General features: G+C 43.4%; 1 protein-coding gene across 1 annotated transcript in view; it reads right to left on the minus strand.

Annotated features, from left to right (window-relative positions):
- Positions 1–21,664, minus strand: part of ATP2A3 (ATPase sarcoplasmic/endoplasmic reticulum Ca2+ transporting 3) — a 311,056-nt gene that overhangs the window by 88,450 nt on the left and 200,942 nt on the right. The window contains exons 6-8 of the mRNA XM_077482351.1: positions 21,425–21,505; positions 20,967–21,052; positions 19,318–19,782 (exon numbers count right to left, since the gene is read on the minus strand). Of these exons, the coding sequence (XP_077338477.1) occupies positions 19,318–19,782; positions 20,967–21,052; positions 21,425–21,505 (632 nt within the window). The remainder of the gene's footprint in view (positions 1–19,317; positions 19,783–20,966; positions 21,053–21,424; positions 21,506–21,664) is intronic.

The following is a 21,664-nucleotide window of genomic DNA, read 5'->3' on the forward strand; positions in this document are numbered from 1 at the left end:
AGCGGCACTTTACCATCATTTTATCTGAACTTTTTGGCTCCCTGAGGGGTGCTTTTAACCCCTGCTAGCAGCCGGTGAAGAGGTTAATATTGCCCGCGTTACGCCACTGCCGAAGCACTTTGCAGGCGCTTCGCTGCCACTGCTCACTGATTTCAATGAGCAGGGACGCTTTAGGAGCGGTGTATACACCACTCCTAAAGCACCCCAAAGATGCTGCTTGCAGGACTTTTTTTTAACGTCCCGCAAGCGCACCACTCCAGTGTGAAAGCACTCGGGCTTTCACACTGGAGTGACAGGAGAGGCTCTTTACAGGCGTTATTTTTAGACCTAAAATGCCTGTAAAGCACCTCAGTGTGAAAGTAGCCATATGCCCCTTTCAGACGGGCAGACTCTGCCAGTGGATCCACAGTGGATCCGTTTGGTTACAACTGACTGTCATCCGCTCCACCAGAGGGATGAGGAACAGATCCCCCATCCGTCTGTTTTTAGTGGATAGGATCAGATCAGAAATTGCAGGTGTCAACGAACACATCTCGGTTGACGTCCGCAGCACCGTAGAGGTCAATAGATGGTCCGATCGGGTTAGCTTAAAAAAACTGTGAAAGGGGGTCAAAAGAATCAAAAACCCTTAAAGACAACAACATTTTTCTAAATAAAGAAGTAGCTTGGGTAATTAAGAATTCCCCCACTAATAAAGCTCCTGGGCCAGATAGCCTTATGACTGAATTTTATAAAATAAATACCCTTATGTGTACTATGTTTCATCAAATTCTTACTAGCAAAAGATATTCCCTCAAAGGCCATGAAGCCTACATTTGCTTACTACCCAAAAATGGTAAAGATGCCTAATGCCGCGTACACACGAATCAGACTATCTGGCAGACTTAGTCTGGCGGACAAACCGCCGGACTGTCCGCCGGACTTTCCGAACGAGCTACCTGCCCACACACGGCACTTTTTCGGCAGACTAGATCCGGCGGATTAAGTCCACCGGACTATCCACCGTACTTTTGAAATGAACGGACTCGCCCACACACACACACACACACGGAGGAAAGTCCGCTCATTTTGAGTGCGGCTCCAGGTAGCTGGAACCAGCGAAGGTGGCATCGCTGGCCCGTCACCTGGTATGGACTTAAAGGGGAATTCCCTACGCCAAAAAAACGGCGTGGGGGTCCCCCCCAGGTCCAGATCAGACCCTTATCCGAGCACGCTACCCGGCCGGCCAGGAAAGGGGGTGGGGACGAGCGAGTGCCCCCCCCCCCCTTACTGAGCCGTACCAGAACAGAACAGAAGAAGGCAGCAGCGGCGACAGAAGACCGGGCCACCGCTTGTAAAAGAGCTAGAAGGCGTGGTGGCCCAGCAAGAAGAACCCGAAGAGGGGGACAAGATCACCGAAGAGGGGGACAAGAGGGCGGTGGCGAAGAAGAAAGGCGGGCTCCTCCGCTAGTAAAAGAGCTAGCAGAAGATAGCGGAGGAGTCCAGGGAGAAGACCCCGAAGACGGAAGAAGACCCCCGGAGCTGTGCAATAAACTATTTTAACCCTTGTGTGTTTTTACATTTTTTTCACAGGTGAATGGATAGGGGTAAAATGTACCCAATACTCATTCACATAGGGTGGGGGCCGGTATCCAGGGGCCCCCTTATTAAAGGGGGCTCACGGATTCTGATAAGCCCCCTGCCCGCAGACCCCGACAACCAACGGCCAGGGTTGTCGGGAAGAGGCCCTTGTCCTCATCAACATTGGGACAAGGTGCTTTGGGGCACCTCCCCATGTTGAGGGCACGCTCTCGTCCCCACCCCCTTTCCTGGCCGGCCGGGTAGCGTGCTCGGATAAGGGTCTGATATGGACCTAGGGGGATTCCCCTTTAAGTCCATACCAGGGGAAGGGGCCAGCGACCCTTCCTTTGCTGGTCCCGGCTACCTTGAGCCGCACTCAAAATGAGCGGACTTTTCTCCGGGCGGGACAAGTCCTTTCATTTCAAAAGTATGGCGGACTGGCACACACACAGCCGTACTGTCCGCCGAAATGCGAGTCCGCATTTTGGGTAAAAAAAAGTCCGCCGGAGCCTACACACGGGCGGATTGTCCAGCGGACTTGAGTCCGCCGGACTTTTCCACCGGATTGTTTGATCATGTGTATGCGGCATTAGAAGGCAGCTCATTCAGGACTATATCTTTGTGAACGATGGCTGATAGATTGGCAACATTGCTCCTGAAATGGATTTGTCGGTGCCAGACAAGACTGGGATGGGCGGGCATTGACAGTAAAACTCAGCTAGTTTTAGCACTATTCGGCCACTAGCTATTTGTCCGATAGAATACCGTTTTCTCCCAGGAAGTTGCTAAGCGAGGTCTAGTGGTTACTGCTCACTTTCACCATCACAGGAGTGAGCTCTCGAATCCTGAGCTTAGAGCTACAGCATCGTGAGAGAGAAAATGTGAGGGGGCCGTGTTTTTCAAATGCGTTTAGGCGCTCCAAGCATTTGGGAATTTATTCATTTCTTTGGCCAGATTTTTTTTTTTTTTAATTCTGGCTATTGAAATGAATGCTCAAGCAAAAAAACATGCTTAGTGTATGCTTCTAGCATTTTTTCCACCAAAAGACTCCTCTCCTGAACGTGCAAGTTAATTTTTTCTGCCAATAAATGCTCCTGCCTCTAAACACCTATGTATGCAAGGACACATAGGCGCCAAATGCCTCCAAAAGCCTTGTTTTTAACCCCCAGTGTGACTAAGCCCTAAGGCTTGTATTATGAGAAGTAGCAGTTAAACACAAATGTATAGGCAGCTCAGGAGTTTTTGTTCACATAAAATATTTTCATTAAACCAGTCTTTTATAGGTGAGCTAAAATAACTAAAAAAGACTATACGTTTCATATAAGCGTGGGTAAACTCAATTTATTTTTCAATATATTGGGATTGTGCTTTTTTTTTTTTTTTTTTTTTTTTTTTTTTAGACAGTACTTACTATTGCTCAATGTACACACGATCAGAATTTATGGCAATGGATTTTGTTGTCGGAAAATTTGAGAACCAGCTCTCAAATTTTGTTTGTCGGAAATTCCGACAAAAAATGTCAGATGGAGCCTACACACGGTCGGCATTTCAGACAACAAGCTCACATCAAACTTTTGTTGTCGGAAATTCCGACAGTGTGTATGCGGCATGAGTATACAGTTGCTACAAAACAACAAAAATGGTAGCCAATATATTATCTCTTAAGATAGGCCAGTGTTTTTATATCACTTTCAAAATCTCTAGAACAGTTGTTATAATCAGTCAGGAAGACAATGTAATGATCCTACTACTCATTGGGTTTATCCTTTAGCAACTCTACCCTATCCAAATTCTGTATGGTGTTTTATCTCCTGTAGGGTTGATCTTAATACCCTTTCGCTTTAAACCTATCAATAAGCAAATCTGCCTGATGACCAAATTCCTTCTTTACAATTACAGTGAAGCCTCATAAGTTGCCCTTAGGTATAGACAAATAGGGTCAACAGCATCCGGTGAGGGGGGGTCTTTACTTTACTTTTTCACATGGTGATTGGGTTCACACAGGTTGATTTACCATTTACTGTGGACATCACATGGCACAAGTCAGCAAACGGAGACGACTTTATAAATTGGATGTCACCCAATCTTATTGGGATTAAGCACTTTATTATCACCAAACACGAGCATTCCAGCCCCCTGCCATCTTTCCTTCCCATTCCTTTGCCAAAACATTTCTTTTTAAAACACTATTCACCAGCCCACTTCGCAAGGGTGGATTTTGCTGCAGCGCTACTCACAGGTTACACCTCCTATGTATACTCAGACTGGCATAATTTCTCGGGGCCTAAAAATGTAATTGCTGACAAAAAAACACGCCTTGTGTTTTCACTTTTTGGCCTATTCAAGCAGCTTATGTACTATCCTGCCTCTGCTGACACCAGGGAGTGAACATGGCTAATTAAGCCCAATTTGGACATTTTCACTTTTGTTGCCAGCGGTTTAGACAGTAATGGCTGTGTGTTGAGTTATTTTGAGGGAACAGCAAATTTACACTGTTATACAAGCTGTACACTCATTACTTTATATTGTAACAAAGTGTACTCACTTTTGTGAGAGAGAGATAGAGAGATAGAGATGTAAATATAGATATATCTATCTCTATCAGGTAAAAAAGAATGCAGTTATTCAACGCTTCCTAAATAAAAAGGAACAATGCGTGTTGCAAAGTGTCTTGCATAACTCAGCTCGAAAACAATACACAAAAGGACATATTAGCCAAGTAACATCCAGTGATCTGTTGTAACTTGGAAAATAAATGTATACAGAAAGGGAGCATACATAGAAAAATTGCCACTCTTTTTTTAAGAGGCCTGTTAATAAAACATTTGCAGCCAGCAAAAAAAACACATCAGACTAATGTCACTGTAGTGCATGTGGACACAGACTGTAGCTGGTAGAGGCATACCAGAGCCTCAAAGTGAACGTTATCATTTGTGATCAGATGTCGCTGCTTTCATTTGACTGGACTTCTGTTTAATGCTACAGAATATCAGTAGCCAAGCAGAATTTTCAGGTTAAAACACAGGATTTTGTGTTCCATAATTCTTCTGGGCTTTTTTTTTTTTATTCTAAAAAAAACACAAAAGCAAGAAACAGGAACAAAAAACTGATGAAAAGAATAAATATCTCAAATCAAAAGAAAAACACGGTCCTCAAAAGAGAAGCATGGCCTAAGCACTTTTGGCCATACTTCTATGGGTCACAGGAGTGAACTTAGTCCCGCACTCTTGTGACCAAGATTCAGCTGACAGCAGGCTAAAACCAGTCCAGGCTTTAGAGAGGTCCCGACAATAATACAACAATTGGGATCAATCTAGATGCCAGACTTGGAGAGCCTGAGCCAGCTGCTCTTGGCCTTTCCACAGCCAAGCACTCCAGTGAGCACTGGAGTGGCTGAGCAGAGAGCCAGTGACTGACAGTAACCATTTTCTGCTCACTGAAGACCGAGTACTGAGAGATCAGCAGTTATGTGATCGCTTAGGCCTCGTAAGAGCTGGCGGTGGACAGCACATAGGTGAGTCTGAAGGCTTGTTTTTTAATGCTAAACTTCTTTTAAAGTGGTTGTAAACCCTTACAAACCACTTTGACCTACAGGTAAGCCTAGATTAAGGCTTACCTGTAGGTCCAAGCAATATCTCCTAAACCTATATGGTTTAGGAGATATTTGCCCGAAAATGGGCACCGCTGTCTACGGCGCATGCGCCGTAGACAGCGGCGCGCAGGCGCACTAAACGCGGCAGTTCCAAGAATGGAGCTGCCGCATTTGTCGACTCCCGTGCGCATGCGCGGGAGTGACGTCATCGCGGCTTCGCCGAATGACAGCGGCTGAGCTGCGAGACGCGACTCCCGTGCGCATGCGCGGGAGTGACGTCATCGCGGCTTCGCCGCTGTCATTCGGCGGAGCTGCGAGACGCCACCAGCAAGATGGATGCGGCGGACTACAGGGGACAGCAGCGACTTCGCTGGCTCCTGTGTCAGGTAAGTGAAACATAATGGGCTACTATGCGATGCATAGTAGTCCATTATGCTTTACCTTTGCAGGGAATAAAAGAGGAAGTAAACTCATCAGGGTTTACTTCCTCTTTAAGGCCTTTAGCAATGATTGGTATCTGTATAAAAAAGCAAAACAAAAACAAAACAAAAAAACAAAACAAACACGGTTGTCTTCTAGAAGCTGAAACAAATATTTATAGATTTGTGTCACTTTACACCTTATACGCCAAATCTTTTTCAACTAAAGGGGATTGGCCCCATAGAACTGCTCATTCAGGGTGACATTAATAAACCTCTTTCCACTTTGTATGGGGCAACTCCTTAACCACTTGACCACTGGGCACTTAAACACCCTTAATAACCAGACCAATTTTCAGCTTTCGGTGCTCTCACATTTTGAATGACAATTACTCAGTCATGCAACACTGGACCTATGTGAAATTTTTGTCCTTTTTTTCACACAAATAGAGCTTTTCTTTTGGTGGTATATAATCACTGCTCGGTTTTTTATTTTTTGTGCTATAAAAGAAAAAATACCAAAAATTCTGTAAAAAAATGAATTTTTCTTTATTTCTGTTATAAAATTTAGCAGATTAGTAATTTTTTCTTCATACATTTTGGCCAAAATTTATACTACTACATATCTTTGGTAAAAATAAGTACAAATTGGTGGATATTATTTGGTCTTTGTGAAAGTTATAGAGTCCACAAGCTATGGTGCCAATATCTGAAAATTGATCACACCTGAAGTACTGACGGCCTATTTCAATTCTTGAGACTCTAACATGCCAGAAAAGTACAAATACCCCCCAAATGACCCCTTTTTGGAAAGAAAACATTCCAATGTATTTAGTAAGAGGCATGATGAGTTTTTTGAAGTTGTCATTTTTTCCCACAATTCTTTGCAAAATCAAGATTTTTTTTTCTTTTTTCTTTTTTTTCACAAAATTGTCATATTATCAGTTTATTTCTCACGCACAGCATATGCATACCACAAATGACACCCCAAAACACATTCTGCTATTACTCCCGAGTACGGCGATACCACATGTGTGAGACTTTTACACAGTGTGGCCACATACAGAGGCCCAACATGCAGGGAGCGCCATCAGGCGTTCTGGAGCACCCAGGACAATTCTGACATTTCTCTCCTAGATGTAAAAATCATCATTTATTTGCTAGAAAATTACATAGAATCCCAAAACATTATATATGTTTTTTTAGCAAACGCCCTGGAGAATACAATGGTGGTTATTGCAACTTTTTATCTCGCACAGTATTTGCGCAATTTTTCGAATGCTTTTTTTTTTTGGAAAAAAAACAGTTTTGTGCTTTAAAAAAAAAAACACAGTAAAGTTAGCCCAATTTTTGCATAATGTGAAAGATGAAGTTACGCCGAGTAAATAGATACCTAACATGTCACTCTTCAAAATTGCACACGCTCGTGGAATGGCGCCAAACGTCGCTACTTAAAAATCCCCATAGGCGGCGCTTAAATTTTTTTTTACTGGTTATATGTTTTGAGTTACAGAGGAGGTCTAGGGCTAGAATTATGGCTCTCGCTCCAACGTTATACCTCACATGTGTGGTTTGAACACCGTTTTCATATGTGGGCGGGACTTACGTATGCGTTCGCTTCTGCATGCAAGCACATGGGGACCGGGGCGCTTTAAAAAAAAATGTTTTTATTGTTCATTTTACTTTATTTTAGTTTGACATTTTTTTCCCCAAAAATAAAATTTTTGATCACTTTTATGCCTATTACAAGTAATGTAAACATCCCTTGTAATAGGAATATGGCATGACAGGTCTTCTTTACAGTGAGATATGGGGTCAATAAGACCCCGCATCTCAACTCTAGGCTGGAAAGCCTGAAATAAAAAAAAATAAAAAAAATAAATAAAAAGATTCTGGCTTTGATCGTATTGGCAAGTCGGTAGAAGCACCGGAGGGTGGCGGGAGGGGGGGGGACGTCTATGGCTGGGTATTGCAGGGTATCACCGACTATGGCTGGGTATTGCAGGGTATCACAGAGTATGGCAATTTATGGCAGGGTATTGCAGAGTATTGGCTGGAATTTTACTGCAGAGTATTGGCGGGTGTTGCAGAGTATTTGCGGGTATTGCAGAGTAATGGCAGGGAATTGAGGGGTTAAATTTCGGTGAGCAGCGATGTGGGCACTGCAGATGCAGCCCACAACGCTGCTGACACCGATCTCTTCCCCCTCCGCTGTACCGATCGGTACAGAGAGGGGGAGGGAGGAACAGGCGTCATAACATGATGCCGGTTTGTTTACAAGTGATGACTCCGTCATTTGACAGAGCGATTACGTGGTAAACGGCCGCAATGAGCGGCCGTTTACCATGATCCGTGATGCTCTCGAGTGCGTGCCCCAGGGGGCGCGCGAGAGCGGAATTCTGGGAGGACGTCATATGACGCCCTCCCAGAGTTAAACAACCACCCCGTAGCCGTCATTCGGCTATGGGCCGGTTGTTAAGTGGTTAATACTAATTCCTCTAAGCTTGAGCTTGTATGGGAGTTGTAGAGATTCCTTCCCTGGATAAGGAGCTTTGGGAGGGCTGTTTGGAGCAGGGGCGTACCAAGCAGGGGGCGGGGGGGGGGCGTTCCGCCCCAGGTGCCACACATTGAGGGGGGTGTAAGTGGCTGGGTGGCATTGCTATGGGGTTCACTCTGCACTCAGACACTGTCTGACAGTATCCTGAAGGGAATCCCTGGCTCTGGCTGCTCTGTTTTTTGTGAGTTTTTTTGTGAGCTGGAACACCCCCAGCACTGTGGCCGAAATAGTATGGTCTAGTTTCTGTTTTCACCTGCTAGCTCCACCCACCACTGCTGAGCAGCCGAGCTGAGTGTGTCATCATTCAGCGCGGGGGTGGTTGCTGTTACACATTGTGTCCACACCATCTTCTGGAGTCTAAACCTCCCTAGCTGAAGCCGAGAGCCGAGGTGAGCTGGTGATAGGGTGTGTGTGAGCTGTGAGAAGACGTTGGAGGAGTGTGTTTGTCCTGCCATCCTTACTGTGCTGATCTGTCATAGAAGGGGAAGGGGGGGGGGGGGGTTGCTGTGTAGTAGGTATAGTGTAGCTGACCTGATGGGGGGGGGGGGTTGCAGAATGCAGGCGTGTGCTATGTACAGGTTGCAGAATGCAGGCGTGTGCTATGTACAGGTTGCAGAATGCAGGCGTGTGCTATGTACAGGTTGCAGAATGCAGGCGTGTGCTATGTACAGGTTGCAGAATGCAGGCGTGTGCTATGTACAGGTTGCAGAATGCAGGCGTGTGCTATGTACAGGTTGCAGAATGCAAGCGTGTGCTATGTACAGGTTGCAGAATGCAAGCGTGTGCTATGTACAGGGTGCAGAATGCAAGCGTGTGCTATGTACAGGGTGCAGAATGCAAGCGTGTGCTATGTACAGGTTGCAGAATGCAGGCGTGTGCTATGTACAGGTTGCAGAATGCAGGCGTGTGCTATGTACAGGTTGCAGAATGCAGGTGTGTGCTATGTACAGGTTGCAGAATGCAGGTGTGTGCTATGTACAGGTTGCAGAATGCAGGTGTGTGCTATGTACAGGTTGCAGAATGCAGGTGTGTGCTATGTACAGGTTACAGAATCCAAGTGGGTGCTGTATACAGGTTGCAGAATCCATGTGTGTGCTGTATATTGCTGTGTGACCACCACCCACCTATAGTAGCTGAGCTGTGAGCTTACCTGGTAAGGGGGGGGTGTTGCTGTGTTAACAAACCAGGTATAGAGTAGATGAGCTGGTCTGATAAAGGGGGGACTTACACCCACATCTTGCAGCCATCAGATCCATCCAGCAAGCAGCAGGTCACAGCAGCATCTTGCCATCTTCCCTGCGGCCATCAGATCCCATCCACGGTCCAGCAAGCAACACGCCTTGTCGGCAGGTCAGTTCCCAAATCTGAATCAAATCCTCAATGCCAATGCTGTCCTCAGGGACAGATCCGATCCAGAGATCGCCATACAGTGGGATCTCTGGATCAGATCTGTCCCTGAGGACAGTAGATAATGCAAAGTATGGGCCATACTTTGTATTGTCAGCTGTCTCACTCTGAGGTCTCCCTCATAGCAGCTCCAGTCCTGCTCTCCACTTTCCTGACCGTGGCACAATCTGTCCAAAAATGTGGCATCTGCTCACACCTGAGTGACTGACACCTCTGTCCTTTCCCGTCAATTGTCACTGGCTACCATGGATGGACAGCATTGGCTGTTATTACAAGGAGCAGGAGGGGACGTCCCCATCCCCCCACAGCTCCGCCCAGGTCTCCCATCCCACCCGCAGACCTGAGCCACCAGCCAGCTGGCCAGAAACCCGAACAAAGCCAAATTTGCTTTTGATCAGGTCTCCGATGTAGAAAACTGGAAGCGACAGCACAGTGTCACTTCCGGTTTACTCGGTAGCCAACAGCGCCATTTAAAAAAGAAAGCAGAATTAAAAAACGCTGATCTTGGCAGAGGAGGGTGTTTTTTTTGTGGGTGTTTTTACAGTTGGGGGGGGGGGGGGGTGCCAGATATAGGATGGGCCCTGGGTGCCAAATGCTCTAGGTATGCCCCTGGTTTGGAGGGAGGTCCTAAGCTAGCGTGGCAATTTTTTCCAGGGACAAACTGATCCAAATTAAGTTTCTGCATAAGGTATACTACACCCCTCCATAGGATTTACCTGCCACATTACCAAATGTGTAAGTATTACAAGGTTTTGGTTGTATGTTTTTTAAATTGATTAATCTCAGGTTACAGTTGTCAATTGGGGAGATGGAGTTGGTCCTTCTGGGAATTCATGAGGATGATATTATGAAAAAAAGCAATCCTCCTCAAGTGGACCCCCTCAACTCCCCCCATGGTGTCCTCTAGTGGAAGACATGGTGGATGCACCTATATATTTTTCAGGGCTGTCCCTGGAAGATAAAGTATGGTCCCCTTGAACCACGAGTTAAGGTTTACACAGTCTCAAATTTCCTCCCATTCTCCTTCCCTTCTCCCTCCTTTCCATTTTAGTTTGGTTACCCCTTGTGATTTTCTTTTTGCTGAATTGTAATCCCTTCCTCAGATGATCATTTCCTTTGGCAGAATATTAGCTCACCAGGTTTTAATTTACAGATTTTGTATTTGTGCTGAGACTCGTCATTCTTGGTAACCATATCTAGTATAGGCTTCACTGCACTGTATTATTGGGTTTCTATTAGCCTGTTTTCACTTTGTCAAATATGTACGGCACTGTGCATTGTCAATAGGATTGTTTATTCTGTGCTGTTCTTGTTCTCAAATAAAGCACTCTTGCTCTTTATTTAATTTTTTTTACAAAAGGGGATTGGCCCGAGTGTTGACATCCCCACAGGGACTTAAGCTCCATAAATCCAAGGACATTACAATTGGTTTCTGGGATTACTACAAAATACTGTACAATTTACCCAATAACTCAGTCCCATCCAACCCACATGACCGGTTGTCAGTAATTGATGACTATCACCGGTTTCCCACAATTCTCCACCGATAATGAGGCTCCCATACCAGTTTAAGAGAGTACGAATACCAATACCTTTCCTTATACCTTGATACCAATTACCAATACCTATTTTTTTTTTTTTAACACTGTACCTTTAACTTTTTTGACCAACTTACTATTACAAGGGATGAACATCATCCAGTGTAATAGCATGGGCCATGAAAGGTCCTCTTTATGGAGAGATCTGGGGTCTATTAGACCCCAAACCTCTCCTCTGGTCTTCAATGCAGCCAAGTAAAAAGGGAGAGAGGGGTTATAGGTGCAAATGTTTGGTCACTATACCTAACCTGCTATGAACAATGCTCATGAAAGTATAATATGACCTAGTCTCTGCCCCACGGCCCTGAAGGCCTTGCAGTGAATTGAATGGGTGGCCAGCTGGCCGCAGGGAGGAGCAGCCCGGCCATCACAGCTGCCTGGGACATGCAGATGGCACCCGGGTGTGGCCCGCACCCCCTTAGTAATGACGCTGTCGGCTTACAAGGCGACATCACTTCTGGTATCGGAGCCTTTTCGCAAATACCGATATCGGTGCAACCCTACTTGGGCATATACCTTACTTCGTACCTGTCAGATATGAAAGAAAAAATACTTTTCTTCAGAGCTGACATGGACTAGGGCAGACCTTAAACAATGGCACCAGCAAGCTTTTACTTAGCTTGAGTGCCACAACACTCTAAAAATGATAATCTTGCCAAGACTACTGTACCTTTTACAAACTCTCCCAGTGTCTATACCACATGCTTTCCTTCATGCGACACGAGCGAAATTTTTAATTGGGGGCACAAAAAACTAGGCAAATTCCATATCGGCTCCTCCCACCTTTAAATAATATTATGCAGTCCATTTGTCCGGCACATTAGACTTGATTAAACATGTGTCGGATAAAGGATAGGTTGATTTGGGGCAAGATAAGTCTCCACTCCCATGGCAAACTTCGACTTTATCAGACATGAAAATGTGCCCCATGATAGGCACTACAGTGTCAGTACTGGCCAAGACAGGTTGCCTGGGGTCTCTTTACAGACATCCACCTTGTAGGCGCTCCCATGGACAGATCTCCCATTCAAGCAACTCTGCCTACAGACGTCACCACTGTGCCATACATTATTGATCTCCTATCCCTTGATACACAAACTGCCTGAACAGAATGTTCCCCCCTTTTTTACTGAAATGGGAATGAGACCTAGATAGGAACCTGGCCCCTAAACAGGAACTTGCTCTTTATTTTGCCAATCAGTCTCCAATAGATCTCAGGAGACAGATTAAAAACTGCTGGCACATTGGTATAGGACTCCCATGATTCTTCACAAGATCTACCCTTCTGTATCTATCTTTTTAGTGATATGAACAAGGTGTGTTGCTACATATTTTCTGGTCATGCCTCCATTTACGACCCTTCTGGGACGATATCAGATGACTGAGAAACAAACTCATCAACTTACTCCTGCAGGCAGGTCTAGAGATATTACACTGCACATGACTCCACTCCCGAGGTGCAGGTACTCAAGATCCCTCCCAATTCTCTTGCTTAATGCTGCCAAAGTTTGCAAAAAGGTGAAAAAGTGCAGACCCACCATCCTTTGGCTAATGGATAGCAGTGCTAATTGAGTTCAATGGAACTTAACAGTAGCTATGAAAAACAAAGAATAATCCCATAAAATGGGGTATTACTGGCACAATTTCGAATGCTCACAGGGCTATGCCTCATACCTAGCCACCCTGGTCATGACCCCCCCACTTCCCACAAGTAGAGGCCATACAGTGTATGCATTAAAGAATTTTAAGGGATCTCCAGTCTTTCCTCTCCTTTCCCTTCCCCCTTCACTACCTAACGCCACTGTCTCATCCTATCCTCTCCCTTCTCATTTCTCTATTTTCTAGGGGCCATTATAGGACCCATATATGTACAGTACCTCACAAAAGTGAATACACCCCTCACATTTTTGTAAATATTTGATTATTTCTTTAATTTTTTCATGTGACAACACTGAAGAAATTACACGTTGCTACAGAGTAGTGAGTGTACAGCTTGTATAACAGTGTGAATCTGCTGTCCCCTCAAAATAACTCACACAGCCATTAATGTCTAAACCGCTGGCAACAAAAGCGAGTACACCCCTAAGTGAAACTGTCCAAATTTGGCACAAAATGTTGATATTTTGTGAGGCCACCATTTGTTTTTCCAGCACTGCCTTAACCTTCTTTGGCACGGAGTTCACCAGAGCTTCACAGGTTGCTACTGGAGCCCTCTTCCACTCCTCCATGATGACATCACTGAGCTGGTGGATGTTAGAGACCTTGTGCTCCTCCACCTGCCGTTTGAGGATGCCCCAGATGCTCAATAGGATTTAGGTCTGGAGATATGCTTGGCCAGTCCATCACCTTTACCCTCAGCCTCTTTAGCAAGGCAGTAGTTGTCTTGGAGGCGTGTTCTGGGTCGTTATGTTGGAATACTGCTCTACGGCCCAGTCTCTGACTGGAGGGGATCATGCTCTGCTTCAGTATGTCACAATGCATGTTACCCTCAATGAACTGTAGCTCCCCAGTGCTGGCAGCACTTATGCAGCCCCAGACCATGACACTCCCACCGCCATGCTTGACTGTAGGCAAGACACACTTGTCTTTGTACTCCTCACGTGGTTGCCGCCACACACTTGACACTATCTGAACCAAATAAGTTTATCTTGGTCTCATCAGACCTCAGGTCATGGTTCAAGTAATCCATGTTCTTAGTCTGCTTGTCTTCAGCAAACTGCAGGCTCTCTTGTGCATCATCTTTAGAAAAGGCTTCCTTCTGGGACGACAGCCATGCAGACCAATTTGATGCAGCGTGCGGCATATGGTCCGAGTACTGACAGGCTGACCCCCCCACCCCTTCAACCTCTACAGCAATGCTGGAAGCACTCATATGTCTATTTCCCAAAGACAACCTCTGGATATGATGCTAAGCACGTTACCAGGTCTTGCCAATCTTCCTATAGTCTAGGCCATCTTTATGTACAGCAATATTTATTTTTTTCAGATCCTCAGAGTGTTCTTTGCCATGAGGTGTCATGTTGAACTTCCAGTGACCAGTATGAAAGAGTGAGAGCGATTAACATCAAATTAAAACACACCTGTTCCACATTCACACTTGAGACCTTGTAACACAAATGAGTTACATCAGGGAGGGAACATGGCTAATTAGGCCCAATTAGGACATTTTCACTTGGGGGTGTACTCACTTTTGTTGCCAGCGGTTTAGACATTAATGGCTATGTGTTGAGTTATTTTGAGGGGACAGCAAATTTACACTGTTATACAAGCTGTAGACCAACTACTTTGCATTGTAGCAAAGTGTAATTTCTTCAGTGTTGTCACATGAAAAGATATGTGAGGGGTGTACTCACTTTTATGAGATACCGTATATAAAAAAGGACTGGAATTCAAGTAAAAGGGAAAGTTTATCAAGTCAAAATTATTATTGATGTGGACTTACTTTCCCTCGGGCTCTAATGCCACGAGACTTGTGTAGGGCTGCAACTATCTTATTTTCATAATCGATTAGCTGGCTGATAATTTTTTTTGATTAATTGATTAATTGGATAATAACCTTAAAAAAAAAAATAAAAAAAAATGTGGTGTATAATGTAGTGGATTTGAAAAGTAAAAAGAAAAAACAAAACAAAAAAACAATTTATTCTTAAAGCAGAGGTCCGACCATCACTGCAAAAATTTTAAGTCAGCAGCTGCACATACTGCAGCTGCTGACTATAAATAATTGGACACTTGCCTGTCCTAGAGTCCAGCGATGTCGGCACCACACCTGATGTTTCCATCAGCTGTTGGGTGCATGCTGCTTCCATTGCGAGTAAGGGAACCCAGCAGTGAAGCTCTGCTTCTCTCGTCTACTGGCCCGGGAGCCGAGGAAGGAGGGGGAGCCCGGGCGGTGACAATACCCGCGGCTGAGGCTCCCGGAAGTGGTAACAGGATACCTGTGAAAGACATATCGAGTGATACAGTGAGCAGCTATATCACGGAAGCGTGCCTGCAAGTACTTCTCACCATGTGAGGGAGCTCGCGTGACCGTGAGAAGTACTTACGGGGGGAAGCAGAGACAGCCACCGTGGGACCCCAGAAGACCAGGTTTAGGGCCACTCTGTGCAAAACGAGCTGCACAGTGGGGGCAAGTATAACATGTTTGTTATTTTAAAAAAAAAATAATTTTAAAGGGTTAACTCCACTCCCTTGGGGAAAAAAAAATATTGCAAATTAAAAAAAACAAAAAAAATAGCGTATACAATTACGACACAAGCCATATTGTGATACAACGTTGTCTCAAACATTGCCGAGCTGCAATTCACTATAAAATGCAATATGGCAACCCGGAGGCATTGTGTACACAAGTGGTGTACGGAACACCCCCTAGAAATGTCATTTACTGCTTCTGTGATTGGCTGTTTTCCCCAGAAGTCTGAACTACGACACAAATCAGATTTTGGACATCCTCTGCAACGGAAAGGTCAGTTTTGGTGAGATACTCCCAAAGCGTTAATGCCATCTATTGACCAACTGACTGTGGGTCTATACTTTTCTACCATTTACAATTACAACCCTTGATCATCTTCCTATCTCTGCTAAGAGCAGCCAGACCTCTCAAATCTCTGGGTCTCCTGAAAATGTTAGGTTTAGTTGGGAGGATCACCCCTAAGACAGGATCTTGCCTCAAGATGTATCAATTCTTGCCAAGAATGTACTGAATCTCAAAAGCCTTATGCCTTGTACACAAGGTCGGACATTCTAACAATGGATTTTTTCTGACGGATTTTGGCCTAAACTGGTGTTGCATACACACAGTCGAACAAAGTTGTCGGAAAATCCGATCGTTCGGAACGTGATGACGTCCATTCCGATGGGACTATGTTGAGGCTAGTAACCATTAGCTTTGGTCTGGTAATTTTATCTGAGCATGCGTGGCACTTTGATCGGAATTCTCTAAAAACGATCCTAAAAAGTCTGATCGGATTTTTTTGTCTGAAAATTTGAGATCCTGCTCTCAAATTTTTTTCTGTCGGGGTTTCCGATGGAAAAAGTCAGATAGAGCTCACAAACGATCGGATTTTCCAACAATATAATTAGATCGGACCTTTTCCGTCAGAATTTCCGACCGTGTGTACAAGGCATTATTGTTATATTTCATACAGAAATTTATTTGTTTCCCAAATCTTTAGGAATCACACGTCTGATGTAGGAGACACGTTTACTGTATCTTCTTCATGATGCCCTTAATGATTTTATTTCCTTAAGACCAGGCTTTGTTCCACAAAATCTGCTTTCGTTGTGTATGTTTGCTGCAACCGGAAAATTGCCCAAAGGGAAATTGGTTACTCCCTGCCTGCAAGTTAAGAGTTACCTACTGTGGTTCTTGAAAATAAGTTATATTCCAAATCCACACAATACAAGATCTAAGAATACAAGTTTTATTTAGCCCAGGGCTTGACAAATTTGCTTGGAATCTAGGAGCCAGCTAAAAAAGTTAGGAGCCAGGTCGTAGCGGCGATCTGGACCTGTTCCTGGCCTTACATGGAGACGAGTGAGGGGAAGATAGCAGCTCTTAGAGAGACATTTTATTTATTTTCAAATGACAATTTTTTTTTTAAATTGCATTTTAGTGTAAATATGAGATCTGAGGTATATGCAGAGAGGCAGATAAAAAATACCATTCTGCACATAGTCCAACAGAACATTTTTTTCTGCAATCCTTTTACTATATCCAGTTTTAAAGATTGCTACCTTCTAACAGTTTATCATAAAGTGGTTGTAACTTTACAAATCCATTTACTGCCCTTTCATCCAGCCATAACACACTAAGTGTTTGTTGAAAATGAAGCCTCTGAACACCTTTTTTTTTTAGATTTCTTCAGGCCGGTCACGTGACTCCCAGCCACTCTATTCCTACAATCTACGGGCAACAGTGGGAGGGGCCAGGATCTCCCTGACGTCAGCATGGGAGGTCCCGTGACCACATCGCTGTCCACTCAGCCCCTCCTGCTGTAGCCCTTAGATAGGGGAGGAGATTGGCTGGGAGGCATATGACCGGCCTGAAGATATCTGAAAAAAGGTATTTAGGGGCATTGTTCAACAACCACTTACACAGTGTGTTATGGTTGCATAAAAGATCTAGCAGTGAATTTTTTTAAAGTTTACTTTCCTACTAGGTACAGGGGGAGGGGGTCGAAGCGGCTTACACACACACACACACACACAAGCTGACAGGAAGGGAGAGAGGGGGAGAGAGGTCAGCAGATGATGGAGGCATGTAAACTGACCACAGTAATCAGGGGCCAGCAGCCTTGATTACCGTGGTCAGCACACCATGAGGGACCAGGAACAGGTAGGGTCAACCTGACCCAGACAGCACACTTTTTTTTTTAGGGTTACACCCAGCTTAGGACAACCAAGAACATAGTTCATTCCCAAATTACAGTGGCTCCAGCTTTAAAGATAATACAGAACAGTAATCATATTTGTGGAAATAAACTTGGCATATTTACAATACTGTGTGGTTTAGATTTTTTCTGAACTACTGTATATAGACCAATGTAACATATGCAGTTATGCTTCCAGCAGATCACACAGAAGTTTTTCTACAGGTGACATTTTAGATCACTAAAACGATCATGTAGGTCACAAAATAATAATAAATAAGAATAATAATAAAAAAGAACATTTGATTTTTGGCAGTTTTGCAACATTGCTCAAGAGAAAATGATGAATGGAATAATGAGAGTGAAAATGGAAACTATTTCATAATTATCACCCTGGCTTTCAGGTCGCTTACATGATTTATAACAAGGATTACTGTGGATTTAATGCCCAAGCTTAACCCAGAAGCTCAAAAGGTCATTTTTATCTTTAAGCCTGTTAACCAATAGCAGTTACAACAAATCAGGAATAGCAGGTACAGCAAATAAACCAGAGACAGGCATGACTGATGCGTCAATGTACAAATAAGTGGATTTTGTTAAATTAACAATTTCTAAGGAGAAAAAAAACATTATGAATACCACAGGTACAGTGAAGACAATTGGAAAGTAGGAATTTTCAGGTACCTGCTCATACCTTACAAAATGTAGTGGGTGCTTTAATAAGCAGGAATTGATTCAAGAAAAAGGTAGAGCTGGTTTAACACCTCCTTATTTTACTATTGGTTACTAAGCCCAACTATCACCTTTAAAGGCTAACTCCATCTATATGGGTAAAATCGTAGCAAGTAAAAAAAATATAGCATATACAATCCATATTGTAATTGAATGAATACAAGTGGCCCTGTCAGGCCAATTTTGCTTTGTTTTCTATTATATATATATATATTTTTTTTTTTTCTTACTGGTAAGCTGCATTAAGCCCTGTTGAAGGTCAGGTACTAGACCAACTGTTCTCTTCAAGTGCATGCTTTGTATGTTCCATTTTAAAACTAATCATTTATAAAAAAAGCTGGCAGAACACTTTTTTGTCCACGATCTTTAGTTAAACACTTGCCGACCATATACAGTACATATAAGGCAGCAAAGCGGATCTCTGCCTTTCCTTAGTACAAGCACCCCTTACACAGGTAAGCACTCCCTAGGAACACATATATCCCTTTGACCGCCCCTGATATTAACCCCTTCCCTGCTCTAAAGTCTGCATTCTATATAATGAAGCAAGAATCCAGAAAGCACCTAACAAGGTTGCAGAGAATGTATTTTCCAAAGCTGGTGCTGTGTAAATTGTTTCTCTCCTTCCTCTCATCAATCACATTCAATACATATTTGCTGGAAAAAAAAATGGAGGAGCTTGCTGTACTTACTCTGCAAAGTTAATACAGCAACCTGCCTGCTGAGCTATTGTGTTCTGACAGGGTGACTACCCTCCCCTGCCCAAACACATCAGTCAGAGCTCATAGCCATTTCCTGAGAGAGCTGATCAGATGCCAGTCGACTGCTGGTTATCGAGCATGTCCGTTTGACCGACTGGCTGCTGTATATACTGGCCGGTTGTCAGCCGGTTTCTGTAGATCCGACCGATACTCCACTTGTGTGCATCAGACTTTAGGCAGAGGGAAATGGAGTGGAACAGTGAACTACTGCAATGCAACTCCCTGTATGCATCTCTAGAATTACTTAAATTTTGACTGCAGTGGTATTCTGACCAAAAAAAGTGGCATTGTTAGTGATAGCTTAATGAGAATACACTTACCCGAGACACAGACATTTGATTGGTAGTCAAGGTACCAGTTTTGTCAGAGCATATGACAGACGTGCAGCCAAGAGTTTCCACTGATGGGAGGCTCCTCACAATTGCATTCTTTTTAGCCATCCGACGTGTACCAAGGGCCAAACAAGTCGTAATCACAGCTGGAAGGCCCTCTGGAATAGCAGCTACAGCTAAAGCCACAGCAATTTTAAAATAGTAAATGGCTCCACGAAACCAAGATCCTCCATGCACAGGGTCATTAAAGTGACCAATATTGATTACCCAAACAGCCACACAGATCAAGGAGATGACTTTAGATAACTGCTGTCCAAATTCGTCCAGTTTCTGCTGCAAAGGGGTTCTCTCTGGCTCTGTTGCAACCATTTGGTTCCGGATCTTTCCAATCTCTGTGTAAACGCCAGTTGCAATTACAATTCCAACAGCCTTACCAGCAGAAATGTTAGTTCCCTAAAAGGTACATTAAAATAGTCAGTCACAGCAAGTGATACCCACAAAACATCAAAATGAAGTGGAAGTGAAGTCAAACAGTTAAACTTAATACCATTATATAGAAGTGTGAACATACAAATCACATATACCCAATTCTATACCCATAGGAAGGCGAAAAACCCCAGCAGAGCATGATCCAATTTGCTACAGCAGGGGAAAAAATTCCTTCCTGATCCCCCGAGAAGCAATCGGATTTTCCCCAGATCAACTTTATCTATAAAAATGTTAGTACCCAGTTATATTATATACATTCAGAAAATAATCCAGGCCTTTCTTAAAGCAATCTACTGAGCGGCCAGAACCACCTCTGCAGGGAGTCTATTCCACATTTTCACAGCTCATAATACCCGTCAAAAAAAAGTGCAACCCTGTGCATCTGTCCTCATTTTTGTCTATTGTGATTAAGGCAAATTACTTAGGTCATCAATTCCCCCGGCCTGTATCTAGACAACAAAGGAGCAGTGGCACAATAATAAGGACAACCCCAGGCTCTTCATTCATATCACCAAACTTCTTTTGTACTGTACAATGTAGTTAGATCTGATTGGCATATAGTGCTGCCCTTGTCTACACTAATCTCAATCCCATTGTTGGGAAACTACTGTACAATATAAAGACAGGCTGATGTGTTTGTTATATAAAATTTTTTTTTTTTATGAATACAGAATTGGTTTAAATGGATGTATTTTACATAATCCTCACTCTTGCTTTAATTGCGGCCAGTTAAATCATAGTGAATAGAAAGACTAGTAGGAATAAAATAAACTATGCATGTTTATTTATTTTTAGGAAAACCTACAGAAGAACGAACGTAGACCGCCATTGCTGTACTCCTGAAAATACTTGTTGCTTGGTAATCTTTGGGTTCAGTATTTTCAGGTCCACAGTTCTGGAACACACATGAGGCAAGTGAAGTCTAAACATAGCCTGACTTGCATACTTGTTCCAAAGTTAGTGACTCAAATTCTGGAAGCTAATAAACTGTCATAACAGCCAGGCCACAGGCATTGCCAAGAGAGATCTGCAATGATCTTGGTAAAATGTGCCCAAATACTTTATTGATATATTATGGTCTGTGTGTTTTGGCTGTTATACAAGACCCTTTTTAAAACAGATACCACCCTTATACAGACACTACTTACGGAAAATAACATATTCTTCTTGTCCTGGTTAACAGCTCTAGGGTCTGGGATTGGATCTGTGTGTTTAATCACTGAAACAGACTCTCCTATTAGAAGCAGAAAAGCATGTTTTATTAATATTTCTGTGTGCTCATTATTACAGTTTGTTAAATAAATGTATTTCTTCATATTTATGTGTTGCTGATATACTACACGACTACAGAGAACATAACGCATGGAATTACTTGTCCAGAAAGAGTAATATCCCTAAAACAGTCAAACCTGCATAAACTCAAAGGGCCGATTTAGTCCAAAATCTTCCCAAAAGGTTTTAGAATTGTGGAGAGGGGAACATGGACAACATTGAAGCAAATATTCAAAAGGTAGTCAGAACGGCAAATTATCAATGCTGAACAAAATGTCACTGCGCTACCCCATTAGAAAGGTTTTATCTTTAGTAAAAATAGATAAGTGCTTACCTGTCAAAATCGACTGGTCCACTCGTAATGTTGTAGATCTGATGTCGATGATGCGGATATCAGCAGGTACTTTGTCACCAACTGAAACAGCGAAATGTTGATTTAGTTTTTCTTGTGACAAAAATAATTTATCAAAAGGTTAAAACATTAAAAAAAAAAAAAAAAAAAAAGTAGTTGTCTTTTTAAAGCTATTCAGACATTCTTACACTCATTACATTATAGATGCACATACTACCACTA

The sequence above is a fragment of the Lithobates pipiens genome, unplaced genomic scaffold (genome assembly GCF_037356315.1).
Source record: "Lithobates pipiens isolate NorthernLeopardFrog02 unplaced genomic scaffold, aLitPip1_a1.2 Scaffold_16, whole genome shotgun sequence".
NCBI classification, from domain to species: domain Eukaryota; kingdom Metazoa; phylum Chordata; class Amphibia; order Anura; family Ranidae; genus Lithobates; species Lithobates pipiens.